We start from the raw sequence: 20644 nt of genomic DNA on the forward strand, positions 1-20644 counted from the left end.
GGTACGGGTTGACGTCCAGCTATTTCATAATGTTTTGCTGCGGTAATGGCTTCCTCCAGATTTGAAGCCTTGACCAGCAGCAGGTGCCGCCGAAGTGCAGGGTCATTCACGGCTCGCTGGAAGTGTTCTAAGGCCATCTCATTCTCGACAGCACACCCAAGACCACCATAGGCTAACTTTGACAGCCTCTCTACTCTGTTACCCAATGATAGGTAATCTTCTCCTGCTCGCAGGTGTAAATAGTGCAGCTGTTCTCTTGCTTCGGATGCAGACAGTCCGAACATCTGTAGCAGCTTCCTATTTACCTCAGCAACCGTTTCAGCTCTTCCACAGTCTTTGGCTGTTTGCTCTAAGCAGGATCTTAGTTGTATTAGTGCGACTCGGTCATCCCATCGGCTTACGTCACAAATTTCAGTAAATTGTTGTATAAATAAGTTTACATCTCCATGCCCATCAAAGTGTGGTAACCTGAGATCCACTCGACCACTGAGTGTAGAGTTAGGAACCTCATCCTTCTTTGAAGTAGGCTCGACCAACCTGGTTGACTGTAGCTGCTCCGTTGGTCGGGGAGTGGAAACAGGAAGATGTGCCAAATTGTGGAGTCCTTCTGCTGCTGAAGAAGATATGCGACTGCTGGCAGCCTGTCTGTCCTGCAGTTCCAACACATATTTCCGGTACATATCGTCAATGAAGGTCATCCCATCGACGTGTACTGATGTATCGGAGTGCATGACTTGCTTGGGCTGTTTCTCATCAGTAAATGGATTAGTCGCGTCCAAGAATGGCTTACTTATCGGCAGAAATGGATTAGTAAACATTCTGGAGTCTCCGCCTTGAGCCATCTCTTTCCAGAGAGCTGTTCAACAATCACTAGGTTGTGCGTACAGCTAAACTTTCAGTAGCAACAGGATTACAGATATCCCACTGCTGCCACCAATGTTGTGGAAGTCAGCGCTGACTAACCACTAGCAAGTGGGTTCTGCGTACAAGTTGTTTTATACTGAACGAGTAATAGCTCTCATGCACAACTGTAATTGTTGCAACAAAGTGTCTGGTGAATAATGGCTTTTATTCACACAAGCTCTATAAACATGAGAAGATAGAACAATTAGAACAATTCACTACAATCAAGCGTAATGCTGAAATGAGTTACAATAATAAATACCCAAAACAGTTACACTTGTAAATGTAAGAATGTTAAGCAATATATATGTTACCAAAGATATACAAAGCTGCACAAAGGTAGGTTAATGTTACCACACTGTTCTTAATGCAGGTTAAGGACGTAACTCTCAGTCTTTAGTTCCGTTGTTTGGAGTCCGTATCACTAGCTCTGTGCTCTTTGTTTTCCCGTCTTAACACTGAAGCACCATTGCTTATATAGCAAGGGCTGAGTGTTAATCAACGGGCTTTCCACGCAAGCTGGCTTTTAAATTATAGGGCTAATCTGAGAATAGCTGAATGCTTATGGCAATTAAAACAACTCAGCTTAGTAAATCCATCACAGTACACTCGATGGCTCTGCCTCCAATTAACGCTATAGGTTACACATAATGTACTTTTGATATTTTAGTTGGGCTCGCTGTGGTTGCGGAGCAACAGGCTTCTTCCTTACACGCTGTGGCCGTCATGGTGGATTAAATAATATCCCTTGTTCATTCCAGCGACTTGACTGGTTGCTAAAATTGTAAACCACGATAAACTCATTTACTTTGCTTATAAAGGTATAAAACATCCAAGGTAAGAGAGCAATTATTAGGAAGTAATAGACGACGATTAAACCATATTTAAACTGTGAATATAAAAGTGCGAGTGTTAAATTGTTAGCGTTTATCACGTCTATCGTCTATAGTCACGTTTATCGTTTTGCATTATTCATAAAATTATGCAATCTATGAAAAAAGTGCAAAAATTATTGCAACTCGATTTTTGGACGAATTAGCCAAGTTTTCGTGACAAACCCAGGAAACGATTTAAGTTATTCATGCTTTAGTAATATAACATAACTACGCGCTATGCAATACAATAAAAAGGTTTTTATTTTTTACGATCAATCCTGTTTTAGTACGCAAGTTTGTAGCTGTGTTATTGGATCATAGATGCATATTTGAATGAAAAAAAAATTGTGTCTTTCATGTTCTGGCCTCGTAACGAAGATGTCGAACGTAGTAAAAATATCCTTCCCTGATTTTTTTTACAATAGAATATCTTGCAGTACAGACTTGAATATTCAAAGAGACTAGTTCAGTCTGAATCATGCTAAAGTGGGACTCCTATGTCATAACTGAGTTTGTATTCTGTTTTCTAGCCTAATAAAAGATTAGACGTATTAGTAGAGCCTATGCCAGGGGTGCCCAAATACTTTTGCTGGAGGGCCAAACAGGTAACCAGGCCTTATCAGGAGGGCCAGGCATGAATACAGCTGTATATATGTAAATGTATGTGTATTTTTAAGTAATGTGTAAATAAACATATATACATGAACATAAACATGAAAGTAACAAGGTGTAACATAACAAAATATGTAAGTTTATTTTCAACAAAATACATGTATACTGTGCAGAAAAAGTATCTGTAATGTTAATGAGACACATAAAAGCGAGTTTGCTTTGCAGCTATTGCTGCAATGTCTGGTTTATCTTTGGTTACTGCTACGGCTAAGAACTGTTGAGTATGTTCCTCTGTCAGTACACTCTGATACCTACTTTTTATAAATGTTAGCTTTGAAAACATTGATTCACACAAGTAGGTTGTTCCAAAGAAAGTAAGTAAGTGCACTGTCATATTGCATAGCATAGGATACTTCTCCTGTACGGCAGGTTGCGTTCAGAACCCTACAATAGTTTGCTCAGCAAATTGAGCTTTAGCCAGTATATCTTCCTTTAAATCATACAGCTCTAATTCTGCCTCACCTGTCTGAACATGACTCACCTGTCTGAACATGCCTCACCTGTCTGAACCTGTCTGAACATGCCTCACCTGTCTGAACATGAGGAACGTTATCAGCTTGGGCTTTCCAAAGCTGATGTACCTGAAATGGGCACGCAACCAGCTCAATAATGCCATTGATACTATCGAAGGCAGCAAAGCGACGCTCCATCTCTGAAGAAATATCAATGAGAAAAGCACGTGCTGCTGTAAGGTCCACGACATCATCACAACCATTCACAAATTCCCTGATGATTGGAAAGTGGTTCATATCACTGTTTATGTCCTCTTAGAAGCAGTGGAGTTTGTGTTTAAAAGATGTTACTGCCTGCCTGTGTTCTACCACGTTACGACCTTCACCCTGCAATTTCAAATTTAGGTCTTTCAGATGAGCCAAAATGTCTGTCAGAAAAGCCATGTCTCTCAGTGAATGCTCCAATCTGAGAATCTCTAAAATCGTTCTGCTGTATCTCCTCCAATTTCACTAAGAAACTGCTATACATAAAGTCATGCGTTAAAGTACATTGTATGTTAAAAATAATTGACAATATTCACAATATTGCTGTGCTTTTTTACCTCATCATAATATAATGAAAATACGTATGTCAAATATAATTCAAAGATAGCAACATGGTACTAACCTAACATTGTTGTGTTCTAACAATTCATCATACTGAGAATCAGACTCCGGTAGAAATTTTCTAAGCTGGCGGTGTCGTAGAGATGATTTTGATCTGAGAAAGTTTATTAGTTTCATTATGTCCAGCATAAGACTTCCATATTCATCTTTCAGTTGTGCACAGAGAACGCTTTCGTGTATGATACAATGAAATGGAATCATCTGAGGATTGTTATCTTTCAGGCGATTAACAAAACCAGAATATACACCCACCATAGCTGGGGCGCCATTTGTTGCTACAGAAATTATCTTATGCATTTACACTTTATGGGACTCTATTGTAAGCCTTGAATGCCTGATGTATATTTTCTCCAGTCGTACGTTCTGTCAGTAGAATAACTGCTGCAAGGTCCTCACTAAACTTGTTGAGATAATACCGAACAAACACACTCAGCTGGGCAACATTGTTTATGTCAGTACTTTCATCTACTGCAACTGAAAATGATTCAAAACTGTTCAAGTTATATATGACACCTTCAGTCACATGATTGACAGTAGCTTCTATCCCTCGTGCCCACGTATTCATAGATAGCAGTACTGACTGAAAAGTTTGCTGAATATCTAGCTTTTCAGGGTAGAGCACTTGAACGGCTGAAACCATGCATTCTTTGAACAGTTCACTGTGGCTGTATGGAGCCATCGCTTTGGCAATTTTATAACAAACCTCGTAATCAACAGTAGCAGCTCTTTGTTGCAAGCTTGTAGCTCCCGTCATCATAGACATTTGTTCATTAGCCTACCTTGCTAATCTATCAAGCTGTTCCTGCCTCCTAGCTGTACCTGGAGGAAATCTTCTGTCATGGTCAGGATGGTTTTGAGTGTAATGCCTTTTGACATTTTCCACCTTGTTTATAGCAACTGAATTATTGCATATCAAACATACAGGTTTCCCTTTTACTTCATGAAAAAAAAATGTTGTAGTCCAGTCTGGATTAAAACGTCAGTTTTCTCTATCTACCAATCTCTGAGCCATGATTGCTTACGAATTTTTTTTTAAGTCATTAGGCATACAATAAAACAATTTATGCTGAGAAATCCCCCACACTAACTCTAAACTAAACTCTAGTATTGTCAATAATGCTGGTCAGGCGATTTCAGATAACTACCATGCATTTTGGACTATTAGCCGCTACTTTTTCCGATGTTTCATGAGCCATGCGACTGATTTAGAGGCTGCGCCTATTTTTCAGTATTTCCTTTTACCGCTAGAGCGCATTAACTGGAATCTGCGGTTAGTGCGGCTCTAGCAGTGAAATAAAAAACGAAACAATGCCTACTGCGGTACTGTTTCGTTAGGTACTGGGTTAAAAAGCGTCGGTTAATACGAAACAGTGCCTAACGGCACTGTTCCGTTTTAACTAGCAAAGTTGCTGCCGTGTTAAAAGCACCGTCATGAGTTCTGCGGCATATACAAAAGGTGGGGCCTATGTATTGTTTTATTACCGTTTTTTGAAAATAAAGCAGATGCGGCCTATATAGCGGTGCGGTTAATAGTCCGAAAAGTATGGTAACAATTACTACTGATACAATAACGATAATGCATTGCCAAACAAACTCTTTAAAATTTGCAAAACATTTAAAAAAATGACAAAAACTGGGGGCCTGATAAAAACAGCTAGAGGGCCTGATCAGGCCCGCGGGCCTCCATTTGGGCACCTGGGGCCTATGCTGATATGAATCATATAACTCGTACCTTGCGTATTGCTGGAGTTTGTCATGGCATAGCAGTACAAGTTACTTTATGCATAGTTTATTAAAAATTCTTGCACCTCTATGACAGTCCTCGAGGAGCACTTAGTATTTTTAAGCACATACGGGCGTAGTCATTTAAAGCTGATCAAATGCTCAATAAACTTACCGTAGGTAATGAAGGCGTTGTAATTTTTACTCATAAATGTAGAAGTGATTTTGTCAAACCTGAATTCAAAAAGGCGTCCACCTACCTTGACCTACCCAAAGTAGGTTGTTAAATTTGAGGCAACTCAACCTCAAATGTAGTACAATATTAGTGTTGAATTTGTGGCTACACTCGTATTTTAAAATATTGGTAATATCTAAAATTTTAAATCCTGAAATAAAACCTGCTATATCATATTGCAGGTTTTATACTAGCCATATAAATTTTTAGCTATTGCTTGTATTATACTAGTCATATAGATGTTTTTTAATCCAGGAAACTGGATGCTTTCCTAAACAGGAGCCAGATTTAGTATCAAAATAATTAGGACTAGGATTAATTACAAAATTTTATTAAAACTTTATTTAGAATCTGATCATAAGAGCGATTTGAAATTCATCATTTAAAAACTCACTCACTGACTTTACAGTTTGAAGTGAGGATGTGAACAAAATCCAGTACATGGCGAGTTTTATTGGCACCCTCGCCGATGAAACTCGCATGGAATTTTATTGGCGAGTGTGCCATGTTATCAACTGATCTCTACTAGTCGATGGGACATGGTTGTCCAAGCTTTTTGGATCACAATTGTAGACTGAGGTAACCATTGCCAGAGGAAGTTATTAGAAATTTTCAAAATAGGACCTTGACTTTTGTCAGAAAATCCTCCACTTGCAGGTTTATCGATAAATTTGCTTGTTCATATTTGTGTGCTATCGCTTGATTTTATTCACAGACATCCTTGTCAAACAGATTTCATTGTACGTTGGAGTTTTTTCAAATTCACTTTTTTATTGAAGTGCTTGTGCGAATGTATGTGAAATGTTTCACCTTAGCTTCTGCTTCAAGTATTGCAGATCACATATCGCAAATGTAATACCATTCAGTTATACAGTTTCATCACTAAGTTTTGTTGGAAAACATCAACAGACTGTTAAATTTTATCTCTATATCTTGACATATCTCGAGGAATATCTTGAGGAATGAGATATCTCGATATCTCATTCCTACACCTTTGGTGTACCATGTATAAAGCCAGATTTACACGCAAGTTTACTTTATGTGAGATAAATTTTATATATAATCAAAGTGAATCAAGAGATAATGGTGTCAATCGCTGACTCTCTGTTACGTTTTGTTTTGTAGACAACTTTTATATAAGCATTAGTTGAAGTGTGCAGCAGCTCATAAAACTATCTAGCTGACTAATACACTAATCAAAGTTCATTTCTGCATGTACGTTGGTGGCGCTTTGTAAATGCCTTCTCTATATCTGTTACTACAGAATGTCCAGCGTTGCATGGGTAATAAATAAGAGCTCATAAACAGTGACAGGCAATGTAATTGCCATTGACTAAGTTGACTAATTAGACAATGGCAAAAATAGCAAATTGGCTAATTTGAGAAACTTGAGCTAATAAGTTTATGCTTGCCTAAATCTTTACTATAATATGAGCCGTAAAGCTAGCCAAGTGAATTTTTTATTCCTAAAACTTCATTGCTATACCTGGACACACAAACGACAGACCAACACACAGACAAACGAAAAACACTGAAACATATAGATAGGCTAGCTGTGCTAACCAGCGTTGCACGGGTATTAATAATCAGCTTATAAACAATGAGAGGTATGAAAAGTTGCCTGCCACTTGCTATTAGCCTGGCACTTTGTCAATGGATAATTTGTGTAAGCTTATTAATAAAAGCTACCTCTCTCCGTTAAACCATCACTTTGCGTCGTTACCGAAAGCGGTGGCATATTTGCTCCCATATAGCGGCATATATTGTATTGATTTGTGCTCTTTTGTTATTTGTTAGCCCATGTTAAGTCTGTTCCACTGTTTCTAGAGTCGTCGTTCCTCTGAATTGCTAGATTTGTGACATTTAACTTTGTGAATAGGTGTTTATATTTGTATTTTGTTTAAAGAAAAAGTTTACCTTTTGGAGTTTTAATTCATATATAATTTATTAAACATGAGAATGTGAGGTACAGAGCTAACTTCTTGCTTCAATAACACTTTATGTAGATTTTTAAAGGATAACGAGTTTGAGAATACAGCCGAGGTTTTTGGAGCAGCTTGGCAATGGGGTTCTTCTGATCAATCTGTACTAGTATAAAGTTGATTGCTCGCTAACAAAATTATGCGGACTGTTATGCTCCCAGCTGTTCAGTCTATCATCGACTGTTTTCTTGTTGACATCCAAGTAATAATAAGACTATCATTTCCTTCTTCAGACCATGGCTGCTTCTACTGATATTTGGGCTCATGAAAACAGAAACGCTGAAAGCCCACAGCCCTTTTCCATATTTGAAAAGTATCTAAAGATAACAAGGTTTGAATCAGCGGAGGATGAGCTCTTAGCGCAATGTTCGATACCTGTGGATGAAAGCGATCTGCTGACTGTACCTATTACCTTGCAGCAGCACGAGGACAGCATTTGTAGTGCAGATGATCTATTAGCCTTTGATGAAAGCATCCTGCAAGTATGTTTTAGTAGCAGTATGTTTGATGAAGTCATGACTGGTAAGGGGGTCGACAAACGTAATTCGAAGCAAAGTTCCGATGTTGGAAGTTTTGATAGAAAAGAAGTAACTATATTATTCAATGCTTAAAAGTTTGCAACTAAATGGCTTTGGCGGCTCAACCTGGTTTGCTCATGCGCAACTGGAGCTCGCGTTTGATTGGACAGGTTTTTATAGCGAATGCAATATTTGTTTTTTTTTTCACAACACTTGAGTCATTTATGATTCAGAATGCAACAAATGACATTGTGCCACCATAGGACAGGAAGTAGCAGGAATGATGTTAAGTCTCTGATTTACCTTCTGATCTGTGTGTGCAAACTTTTGTTACTTCAGTTGAGATATACCCACTTTGATAGCTTCAGTTCGATCTCTGTATTTCTTACTGACAATTCCAATTCTATCACTAATTATTGTAGAGTGGCTATATAAAATGTGCCATTTTCTGCTGTCAGCGTACGCTATTTTGATTGTTAAATGTATTTTATTATAAAAAGCTTTCAACATCTATGAGTTTTATCTAACGGTGATGCGTATAATCTTTGGCAGACGTTATGTGGAGACAGCGACTTTAGTGATACTCTGTCAGAGTTCAGTGGCTTCTCAATGTCACAAGGTTCACGCCGAAAGAAAAAAAGGAGTGAATGTTGGAATCGCCATAGTGTAGCTGTCAGTCCCGGTGAAGGCGAGATTCCGACGAATTCTGACTTGAATGGTAGGAAAGTCTCATCACCGAGCCTTATTAACCATAAAACCATTTTTGCCCAGGTTTGTACTTAACTCACCTTCTATATAATGGCACCAGTTTCTATTGTAACTAGTCAAATAGGGCCTACATATACCGACTATATAGTTATATAACTATATACTATATAACTAGAGCAATCAGTTTATTTCTAAGTTTAATTCAAATAATGTATACTTACAAGGCATTTTCAGTTTTTGTGTCAGCGTGGATGGCGATCTAACAAACAATAGCGGGATTAGAACTTCATACTTATTAATAGCCTTAGTAACTTCAGAAAGTGCATTGGTTTTTCTGCTATCGGTTTTTCTGTATGCTGTACATAACTTACTTTTTCTCTTTTTATTCTAATTCTCTTATTCTTTTCACGCCCAATCGTACTCAAGAAAATCATTACAGAGTTTTTGTGAGACATTAAAGATTTTTTGTTAGACTGATGTTCCTGCATTGCTTGTGTGCGGTAATAATAAAGTTAGAGTCGCTAGGCTAGCTTCCCTACTGGCCACCACATCAAATGCAAAGTGTACTCAGGCTACTGTTCCTATATTTACTGCATATGCAGCGTAATATGCCATTATGCCATCACATTAAAAAGCTGGTTTTCTAGCTTTGTTTGAACCATAGTGATCCCTTGAATTATATCTTATCACCTTTTTAGAATTATGCCTCTCATAGATGCATGTCATCTGTAAGTTTTAGCGCTCACTCATATTCGTTCATCTGTCAATCTGTAATCATGATATGTTTTATAACTTGTTCCGTTCTCAGGTTTGTTATTATAAAGAAATTATGCTTTAGTTTTCATAATACGGTGTTCTTGCTTGTCATGATAGTAAGCTTGTTTAGCTTGAGTCAGTGAGCTAGAAGTGCTTGCGCAATAAAGGAGAGTAGCGCAACAGATCTGTTGTTGAGGTGCAGTTTACTAAGACTAGTACACTGGCAGACCTAGGGATACTGGCAGACCCAGGGATACTGGCAGACCCGTACTCTGTGAGGGATCATCATGTGTAATAACTATGTGCACAGTTATTCTTAGGTGGTGGAGTGGCAAAGATGATAGTGCGATTGGCTGGGAATCTGAATATAAGGGTTTGATTCCCATGTGTTGGAATACTTTTTTTAACACTCTTAGCTTGGCTTCGGCAGTCGGACACACACGGCTTTTATTGTAGTAAAGTTTAGTAAAAAAAGATACAGAACGTACCCATAGTAGTTTAATCCAAAACAGCTACAGTATTGTGGATCGACATGTTTGTTTTGTACAGGGCAGCAAGGATAGGGCTCATCCGTAGTTTGTATTGTTTATTTGTATCTTCTTGAAGTTGCTGATGATGTAGATCACACAACTTTCGGTAAATTTCTCGAATGCAGTTTTTTGAATGTCAAATTCTTCAACTCGATTGCTTAAAAACCATTTCCTCAAACTATAATTTTTCGAATCCGGTATCTAGTTTGGCAATAAAACTGATTGGAAAATTTTCATGTGTTTTAAGGAAAAATATATCTTTATGGGTTGACAACACTAATGGTAAAAATGTATTTACAAAAAATTCAACCACATGATGCATTTCAACAGCAAACGCGTCACTTTCAATTAAATTTAAAACTTTTCTTCGACCTTGAAAACTGGTAACAATGCTAAAGCAGATAACAGGTTAACCTTAATAGCTAATTCAGTGCTACACCGTGGCGCTACACGTTGATACCATTTTCTTGAATATTTTGATAAATTTACGTATATAAATCTCAGTGTTAATGTTTGTCATTTGTTTGTCATACATATGCCCAGTTATCCAGTAAAGTTTTAGAAATGAAAAAAAATTGCTTCGCACTAGAATTGTACTTAAAAACACCCAAGTTCTTCAGACAGTATCTACTCAGCTACACAGCCTACTTGTGATCCTATGGAATAATGGTGCTTATCTAAGCATGCTAATAGCCTAGCATGCTTGAAAATCATGATTGTGTGAAAGATCATGATTATAAATACAATTATTTCAAGCTGCGGTAACCTTAATGCTGAATTGTATGAAAGGACGGACATGACTCGTTCAACGTCTGGCATTCGCCTAATAATTTTACTAAAATGCAAAAAACAGCCATAACATTCTGTCCTTGGCAATTCATGCTCTATCGCTTCAAGTATGGCCAATTCAAAGTCTACCATTATTGTGGCTGGCTCAAATGTTGGTATTTTCTCTTTTGCAGTCTGCCGGAACGCGTCAGTTTTAAATTTATTTGTAACTTATTAAAGTAAATGAATTGCTTTTTGGTTCCTATGATGCAAGGTTCAGAAATTTCATTTTAGCATGAGTCTTCAAAGACACACTCAGATGATACTACAACGCAATCAAATGAAGCCGAAGGCAATTTGCATAGCAACCACAATGCCCATTGCAATCACAGTGGCCATAGCAAAGAAAGTGCCCATAGCAGCCACAGTGCCCATAGCGACCATAGTGCCCATAGCAACCACAGTCGTCATAGCAATGAGAGTTGCCATAATAAACGAAGTGGCCATAACAACTGGAGTAGCCATAGCAAAGAACGTGGCCACAGCAAAGAACGTGGCCACAGCAAAGAACGTGGCCACAGCAAAGAACGTGGCCACAGCAAAGAACGTGGCCACAGCAAAGAACGTGGCCACAGCAAAGAACGTGGCCACAGCAAAGAACGTGGCCACAGCAAAGAACGTGGCCACAGCAAAGAACGTGGCCACAGCAAAGAACGTGGCCACAGCAAAGAACGTGGACATACCAGACGAAGTGACCATAGTAAAGAACATAGCCATACCAGACGAAGTGACCATAGCAAAGAACGTGGCCATACCAGACGAAGCGACCATAGCACCCACACTGCCCTTAGTAACCAAAGCAATCGCATTAACAAAAGTGGTCGACATAAAACTCAGAATGTGGAAGAAGCATCTGCAAAACATCTATGGACTGAACAATTGATTTTACCAGAAGTGAGTGGTAGCAGACGGCAAAGTTCTTCGCGCAAAGATAGCAATCGGTCAGCCGGTTCTAGATCACATGACTCTCGGCGCACAAAACACCACAGGAAAGACTTGAAATATGCCAGAGTGCCAACGGCTGTGCAGGATGACGATGAAGGCTCATTGGGAAGAAACATGCGTGCTGTGCCTTACATGGGATACTGGAAGCTTAGAACTTAGTGAACTATTATCCACTCCGACAATCGGTTTCACATTGTCTCATTTTTACATTTTCCAGGTCTGAAGTTGATGCCACGGGTTAATTTTGGTCATTGACATCAGAGTGTGCATTCAGTTTGCTGTATTTTTGGATTACCATTTTATCTCCATAGATCTCTGCTACATTTGTAGATGTTACATTCATTGTATTTTATTATGATAAAATGTTTGATAATCTTTTCTAATATATACACATACAATTATACTTATATAATAATAACAAAAAAATAGTCAGCTCATAACTAGTTTTACACAGATGTTTAGCAGGAAATAGACTAAGGAAAAAAATTTCAGAATGAACTATACACAAATGCTCGAGTGAACATATCATTTTTGATCAAATTGTATTAAGACGACCAAGTCAACTTATGTGATGAGGCTTGTATTTACCACCACTAGACCTTCCAAAACTTGTGTTTTATCACACCTGACACTAGAGATATAGAAGCAATCCAGCATAACGTTGGTATATACGAAAAGTTGTGCTGAGCAAATACATTGAGAGACTTATTTAGAAACATTGATCAGGCCCAACAGTAATATCAAATCCATGCTAGAACTCGTAACTTTCAAACAGACAAGGACCATGTCAGAAACGTGCCTAGAGATAATCTAAATGTTCTACGCTGAAAAATAATCAACTATCTTTCGCAGACGAGTCAAGCAAATAAATATGCATCACAATAGCGACGGTTGTCTCATAAAGTTAACTGAGCTGATTCGCTAACTGAGTCTATTAGAATGAACTCCAAGACTCTGAGTCCACGTAGCATGGGATCCACGACGTAAACACCCTTGGGTATATATATACTTCTGTTCTGCTCAGCGATAAATGCAGCCGCATCTGCAACTTTCTATAAAAATGGAAGCAAATAATCAGATATAAGATATCTGCATGCAGAGATATTGATCTAGCGGTTATACTTTTGCTAATGTGAACAATTGGGATGCTGGTGTGTCCGTGTTGTGAAAGGTCGGCACCATCTTGAAACCAGTCGAGTTTATTAAACATTTTTGTATTAAAGATGAGCTTACACAAAATTCTAGTAGATTTTATCAGGAAGTATTGGTATTTTTCTATCATCTGTGATTGTTGTTGATGTTTGAGGTGATCTGACTGCCAGAATGTTTTAAGATTAAAATCTACATAGCTTCATCGTAATTAAACGCTCAGATCAAGCGAAAGTGTGATTATCATAGCAACGATAGAAACTAGTGAGTCGTTTCGGCATGTATTTTTTTCTGACCATTTTAACCGCGATCACGTTTTGGGGATATTAATCCTGAAACATTTTGGCAGTCAAAAACAATTACAAATGATAGAAAAATGCCGATACTTCCAGATAAAATCTACTAGAATTTTGTCCAAGTTCATCTTCAACACCAAACTATTCGCTAGTACCACAGGCTAAAAATATTCAGAAACTCATACAAGCCTATCACTTTCCATGCAAAAACAACACATTTTTCCAATGTTTTAATGGAGTTGGGCAACAAAAATTTTTTGTGTGGCATAGATAGTGGTCTGTGATAACATAGATCTTTGCTTATACATTAAAACAGCATAAGACAAAAATTTATTTCAGAGATTACCTTTTCATAGCCAGTGGTCACACAGCAGAGAAATAGATAGGAAGTCAGGCATGCAACGCAACCCTCACAGCATGATGCACAACTGAGCTTCTCTGCTTCAGCGTACAAACGGTTAATGTAATCAACCGTCTGCTCAAAGTTCTCTCGGCTAACCTATAAGTGACAAACATAAAACATATCACTGTAATGTCTGTGTACAGTTCTGAAAAAAAAACTTCCTCAATATGGCTGGCCAATGACAGTACTAGCTGAAATAGTACGCAAAAACTACATACTTAAAACAGTACTTAAATAATATCATGCTTTTTCTGCGTATTAAAAGCCTATAAAGAGTAATCATTAGGGATATAGGTGAGATTTGCAGGATAATTTAAGAGCTTAGAAAAAGCTTGAAGCTTTACGTATTATAGACCACAAGGACCAGTTTTACCTGCAGATTTATTGCGTGTTGCAATACCGCTGAACAGATCTGAGAGAAACATATCCATAATCCATGAGAATGCATTTTTCTCCACATAAACTTTAACACTATAAGGCCTAGTATTGTATACACAAGCAGGTCCCCTGATCCCAGATAAGATTAACAACTTTCTATCGACTATAAGGTGCATAGAATAGCACAACTCCTTTTTAACTGAGTATCATTTTGAAGCTCTATGCTTGTGGACTCTATGAAATAAAACATAAATAAAATAAAGTAAATAGTTTTTTCCCACTCAATTAAATAAGTGATGTTTTAGACGTAACTACAGGGCAATGATTGCACTACACAGTCTGAGTTTATATTTGTTATGAATACAAGAACAAATAGTTTTATTGTAAAGCTTTTGGTTTTGAGGAGGAGAACTGAGTATCATTTTGAAGCTTCAAGCATGTAGAAAGAAATGGAAATCAAATAAATCGAACAGTTTTTATTTCACTATTTCACAAAAATGATGTTTTAAAAATAGCTGAAGAAACACCATTATTGCAGCAAACAGATCTGAGAGTTGGCGCATGTTTTTATGAACATAAAAGCAACTAGTTTTATTGTCATGCTCTTGTTGCTGATGAGTAGCGTTCTAGTTTTGTCTATTTCTGATCCTTCATTACCAGTCTGTCACTAGAAACTATGTCCTGTCGACAGCCATTTTTCATTTCTCGGTCAGTTTGAAATACCCTCAGTATTTCGATGATGTCTCGAGAATTAGTCGTCCAATCTACTTAATGCCGAAAAATTTTCACGCACAAAGCGACCAAAATTTTGTAATCCTAGCTAAACCAGATGTAGAAGAAAACAAAGGGAAACTATGCAATTAAGTTTATTTGGGCACAGGATCTGATGAGAGAACAACTCCCACAATCTCGGGCTTCAAAATGTTAAGGAAACTTTCAAGTGCCTGATGTATACACTACAGAGAGCAACAAAATATTGAAAAATATTTATCATTAAATGAGCAATGAGATATGACTTAGTTTAGTAATATATATATCCAGAAAGACGGAGTTTTTGTCACATGCCACCGTCAGTAATATGTAACCTGTTGATGACTCGCGAATGAATCTAATACAATATTTTTAGATACACTGAACGTCTCTATTACAAAGTGAACACTCGGTTTTACTACCCAACAATTATTAAACTATTTATAAAAATGTTGGACCTCAGCTGTGAATGGTGCATCTGCGTTTATTAGCTTATTGCGCATTTACGACACCACATAACGTTTGCGTATGGCCAAGAGTCACGTCGTGTGGCTTTAGTAGGCTCCGTCTAAAACATTTTTGATTAGTTAGTAATTAATTAATTAGCCTATCATATATGTACTTAACAAAAGGAAACAATTTTCTGCATGTGTTGAGTCAATAGAAAATATGTTTACAACCCAACTTGAGCTTAGTTTTGCTTTGCGAAAACTTAATTTTTCCATCACAATTTCTTCTTCATAATGACCAGTCGCATCAAACGTATTACTGCTACACAGGTTTCACTAAATCTAGATCAAAGGACTTTGGGTGATTTTTTAGTGAACGATAGTATTATTGAGAGTGATTATTTCATTTTTAACATTGGGCCCAATAATAATTCCCTAAGCTGTAATAATATTGATAACTCATCTGATCCGAACATGCTCACGGCAGCAGCAGCGAAAATAGCTGAAAAAGTGTCCGAGCTTATTCTGCAAAACATTTCCAGCCTTTTCGATGGCATCAGCCGATGTAAAATTTTATGCTTATTAACTTGGTATCAAAATATTTTCCATAGACTGTGTGATTCAAAAGTAATGACAAGTTCTATGCGCCATTGTCAAATACAGCATATGCTACTACAATGTAAACAATCCATTCCAGGTACGTTTACGTTATAGGGAATTTAAGTTATACGAACAGTAAGTAAATTGTTTAATCTTTTCCAAGGTCTTTTCAAACCCACCCCTTTGGTCCACCAGAAAAAAAGACGAGACTTAACTTTTTAATTTGAAGGCAGTCTGATAACTGTGGTAATATTGGTTTATATTGACAATCTTTCTCTTTTTTTCATCACTGTCACGATTGCGGTGATTCTACAATGAAGTAAGGAGAACGCCCACCTTCAATGTCAATTTACCTTGAGTTATTCATTTATTCTAGACAGCACGGTCTATTTTGCAAAAGGAAAACAATAAAATGCTTCATACGTCTAATAGAGAGTAAAACAAATAACTTTACTATGATAAGCGCGGTGTCTGTCTGTCTATCAGTCAAAAAGGTTCCAGGTTATGATGAAATGCAGTTATACCTTGACATACGAGTGCCCCAACATATGAGAAAACCAAGACAGGAGCAGAATTTTGAGCAAGTCACTGCCTTGAGATACGGGAAATCTTTGAGATGCGAGCAAATGAGCCAGTTCTCGAATGCCACTATATGGCCAAGTGTGCGGGAAGCTGCTTCCAAGAGCAGCATCGATTGGTCTTTCCGTCGCATCAGTTTAAAAAAGTTTTCACAATGTCGGCTAAAAGTTATAGTGAAAGTGAGGCAAAAAGCCTCAAGCCAGAAACGGATAAAAAATTAAGACAATGATAAAATTGAAATCAAGTTTTGTAAAATATTAAAACTTAGTTTTAAGTGCGTGTTTAGTAAGTTAAATTAGTATAAGTTAAAGATGTGGTTGCGTCAAAAAATTCAATTTAATGAAATTAAGACCCATAAAAGGCTAAAACATCAGCTACAATTTGATGCCATTTTTGTCTTTGTAGACCTGTCCAGAGATATATGCGTTTGAATGAGGCCCTCTTTTAAAAAGCTCACGTTCCAGCGGGTGCTTCTTTCGTGACGTCACAAGCAAGATATCTGAAACGAAACCACGAGCGATAAATATGAGGTCGCTTCGTTAGCCAATCATGAGCGCGAAATTTTTATATAGGCCGTAATAAATGTTATTACTCGTAAAACGCGTTGTCTGTGATCTCGAAGATTCTCATCCGTTAGAGAATTCTCATCGTTACTGATTCAACGCGTTTCAACAATTACTAAGTTATACATAGTTTTAAAATGGCTTCAAGTTCGAGCGACTGCAACTCAGAGTTATCTGAGCAACTTTTAGTAAAAGATTGGAGTAGACAGCCTATGGTCAAAGCTGACAGGCGTCAGCAGCGTTTTGCTGCAGAGGAAGACAGAATGGAGGTAAATTAACTTAGAGTCTTCTATACTTTAGTAAATGTAATATTTTTATAGTCATAAATACATATACTAATTAATAAAATGATAATTCTTTGCTATCTCCAATCATCGTTTCATAGCTTATCTGCCGTTTTACCTAGCTATAATATTTTTTTCGAACTTTCTTTGGTAAATTAGAGTCATGATTACAAATTATTTTCACTCCTAGGAAGTGGGTAAAATCGATTGATCATTGCAAATCTTTAATTTCCAGAACCAAAGCTTCGAATCGTTGGCTTGGCGTACTTGTGCCTTTATTAAATGTTTATTCGTTTTTAAAATTACACTCGCAATCTATTTAACTCCCAATTTGGAAGCTGTCAATAGATACGCTTTAGAATGACATATGTATGAATGACATATATTTATTGCATTTGTTTTACTGATTACAGAATGTTTATGTCGTCCCACCAGCCGAAGAAGCTTTGTCAGTGTGGAAACTGCCATAAAGGGGAAAGAGAGACTTGAATGCGTGCTGCATAAGCCATGATGTTTTGTTTGAGTTTGTTGCAGTAGATGAATTTGTCTTATTGTATCGGCTAATACTATGTGAGTGGCCACGACTTGATGAATATTTTTAATAAAAGCTTTATGCCGAGATGAAAATATTTTTGCTTGTAAAAATTATATAATAAAATAATATTGTTGAAGATAATGCAAAACATGATTTGCAGAATATTGTAGTGAATTGGATATGGATGTCCGCAGAACTGGAGAATGTGAGTTCAAATCCAGTTTGCAGCAGACTTCTCATCCTTAAAACTTTATCCCTGTCTATATTCTTTCCAAAGACGTGGCTTGCTTATTTCACTTTGGTAGTATTCGGTAAGAATACTAATAGTAAGAAACTAGTACGTAGACGGTGTAGGCAATGATATACAGCCCCGCCCCAAGGATAGGCGACAGACATAATGTGGGCGGGGTTTATGGGAAGCTGTATATCGTTAGTATGGGTAGCTGCAGAACTGTGCTGATACAAAGACAGCGTTCTACATAGTTGACTTGACAGAATTACCGTAGACCGGTAGAATTGGTAGTCGGTACCCAAGTGTTTACACAACATTTGGAGAAAGTGAGTAGAACAAATTTTCAATTTTCGTTATTTGAGGCCTTTGAAACATTCATAATAATGCATCTGTAGCAGGATTTAAAATTTTATTCTAGCCAACATGAGCAAATACAAAATAAGATATATGCCAATAGAGCCGCGTAAGACTAGACTTTTATCGCAAATAGCCGATGTGAATACGAGAGATAGAGACAGGTTGCCTAACGCGTGACATCATTTTGGGCAAGTCTGGGCACGTTTTTGTGGCCTGAGCGTTTTTACGGCAATCAGATTTTTTTGGTTTTAATCTTCAAATATCTTGGCAATGCAATCGCGTAACACAACAAACAACATATTAACTGATAGAGAAAAAAAATGCTTTCTTTTAAGATCAACTTAAATTTGACGCAACCACATCTTTAAATTCAAAGTTTATGTTATGTTACGTAGTGTCACAAAAATTGAGTGTACCGAACGCGCTGCTGGAGTCTCTAACACCACCATTAGTCACTACGTCTGTTACAAAGGTAAGAACTTCATACAGTACTGTACATAGTAATAATACACTTTATACATAATAATAGTACATAGTAATGTTACATTTTATAGCAGATCATAGCCACTGAATAGGTAATTGTTTCATTTTGTGAGTGTAGGTACTGAATTACAACAATTAAAAAAGGATTTTTGCATTGTAATGTCCTGTTTTTAGGCGGGTTTTCATAGTGTGAGAACGGATTAATTTGTATTTACATTGCTTTGACATACAAACGCATGGACATACGAGCTCAGTCCCAGAACGCATCAAGCTCGTATGTCGACGTATGACTGTATAGCTTTTGACGATACTCCATCTCGTGATATTCACATCGGTAAACCGATAGTCTAACACTTCACCGAATTATTGCGCAGCTACTTATTACCTGTGCTTTATCAACACAACTGACGATTTCTGATGGCGAACTACACTGCCAGGGTGTATAATAGTATATATAATTGAGGTAACTCCACACGACATCTCTCAAGGGTGGCAAAAGAAAAAGCGACCTTTTTAAGGATAACCACAATATGGGCGTTATTCAAATCAAATTTGAGAACTTGCATCAACCTCACCCTTTACGTTATATGTAATTTTTATGTAGCACAAAACAAAAACTTTACATCAATTATTTGCGTTATGTGAAATTTACGTTATAGGAAGTGTACACTAAAAGAGCGTCCACTGTATTAGGTTTTCCTGAGCATGTAATAATGCCTAGATAGTAAAAATGAATTTTGTAATGAAAGAATTAAAACTCAGTGGAGACTCTTGACCATAACAATTGCTGCCTGCTGACCAACAGTGGCTTGAGCTATCATAATAAGTTTAATAAAAAATAACAATATCTGATAAAATAAAAAACCGGTTATCAGGGTGGGGAACCCTAGGCTATTTCACATACTTTTCCCTCAAGCTCTCTCGGGAAGATCTTTTCAAATTTTACAGCCATGCCATCGCTATAGTCTCTCTGCACAAATGCCTTGATGGAGCCAGCTGGTATCCCATCCATCTTATCAATACTAGCACAAGAATAAAGTAATCAGAATGGTTGCTCCTAGGTTAATTATCACTGTGCAGGCTAATCCGTTGAATGCCTGGTAAAAAAAGAACATAAATGTATTACTCACTATTAATTCAAAGTTACATGTATAATAGTTATAACAAGCCCATATATGATGAGTTGTAATTTCAAACTTTCAAATTTCAAAACTTTAGAAAGCAGTGAAGTGTTTTGAAGCATTAAAAGTATAACACATAGTTAAATTCTTACATATTAGCATATGTCTCATCTTTACAATGAAAAGCTTAATCGAAATAATGAACATAGCCAACGTGGAAAAACTAAGACATGTGCAGTCATTATGGCGCTATATCAATGGTGATGCTATATCTACAAAATACATGTATGTACGAAGGAATAAAAGTGTTTCAATTTTTCCTTCTTTTACACCAAGTCAGCTAATTACCAACATCTGAAAAAGGTTGAGCTGTAACTCCCACTGATTCTAACAAATAACAAACGTCAATAACTTCAGTAATTATTCATAAACAGAGCTTGTTTGTATTTGTGTTATCGAAGTATAATATTACATGAACTAAACCAAATAAAACACTAAATAGCTGCTTTGACGTAACCTATCCCCATTGATTGTAATCGTATTCAATAAATGAATCTATTATATTATATAGTTATCACCTTTGGTTTCTACCACAAAAACACAGGAAACATCGAAGATGGAAGATGCGCCTGAGATTTAAACCGACAGTTATATCGGCACTCGATCTATTATT

The 20644-nt window shown here is 37.2% G+C and overlaps 2 protein-coding genes across 3 annotated transcripts; one reads left to right on the forward strand and one right to left on the reverse strand.

The window, feature by feature from the left end:
- Positions 1 to 1609: 1609 nt before the first annotated feature.
- LOC137394998 (serine/arginine repetitive matrix protein 5-like) lies at positions 1610 to 12195 on the forward strand. Its single transcript, XM_068081781.1, has 4 exons — positions 1610 to 1740; positions 7741 to 7989; positions 8578 to 8796; positions 11082 to 12195. Exons 2-4 carry the CDS (start codon positions 7744 to 7746, stop codon positions 11949 to 11951), a joined length of 1335 nt encoding a protein of 444 aa, XP_067937882.1. The 5' UTR covers positions 1610 to 1740; positions 7741 to 7743; the 3' UTR covers positions 11952 to 12195.
- LOC137395001 (golgin subfamily A member 7-like) lies at positions 12126 to 20633 on the reverse strand. Of its 2 annotated transcripts, none has more exons than XM_068081783.1 (4): positions 20550 to 20633; positions 19755 to 19947; positions 13584 to 13736; positions 12126 to 12844 (listed from the first exon to the last, which is right to left on the reverse strand). In XM_068081783.1, the coding sequence occupies exons 2-4, from the start codon at positions 19860 to 19862 to the stop codon at positions 12689 to 12691; spliced, it is 417 nt and encodes a 138-aa protein (XP_067937884.1). In that variant the 5' UTR covers positions 19863 to 19947; positions 20550 to 20633; the 3' UTR covers positions 12126 to 12688. The 2 variants fall into 2 exon arrangements, with proteins under 2 accessions (XP_067937884.1, XP_067937885.1); XM_068081784.1 differs by having other exon boundaries at positions 19755 to 19872; positions 20550 to 20595.
- Between the last annotated feature and the right edge of the window lie 11 nt (positions 20634 to 20644).

This window comes from Watersipora subatra, chromosome 4 (genome assembly GCF_963576615.1).
Source record: "Watersipora subatra chromosome 4, tzWatSuba1.1, whole genome shotgun sequence".
Lineage (NCBI taxonomy): Eukaryota > Metazoa > Bryozoa > Gymnolaemata > Cheilostomatida > Watersiporidae > Watersipora > Watersipora subatra.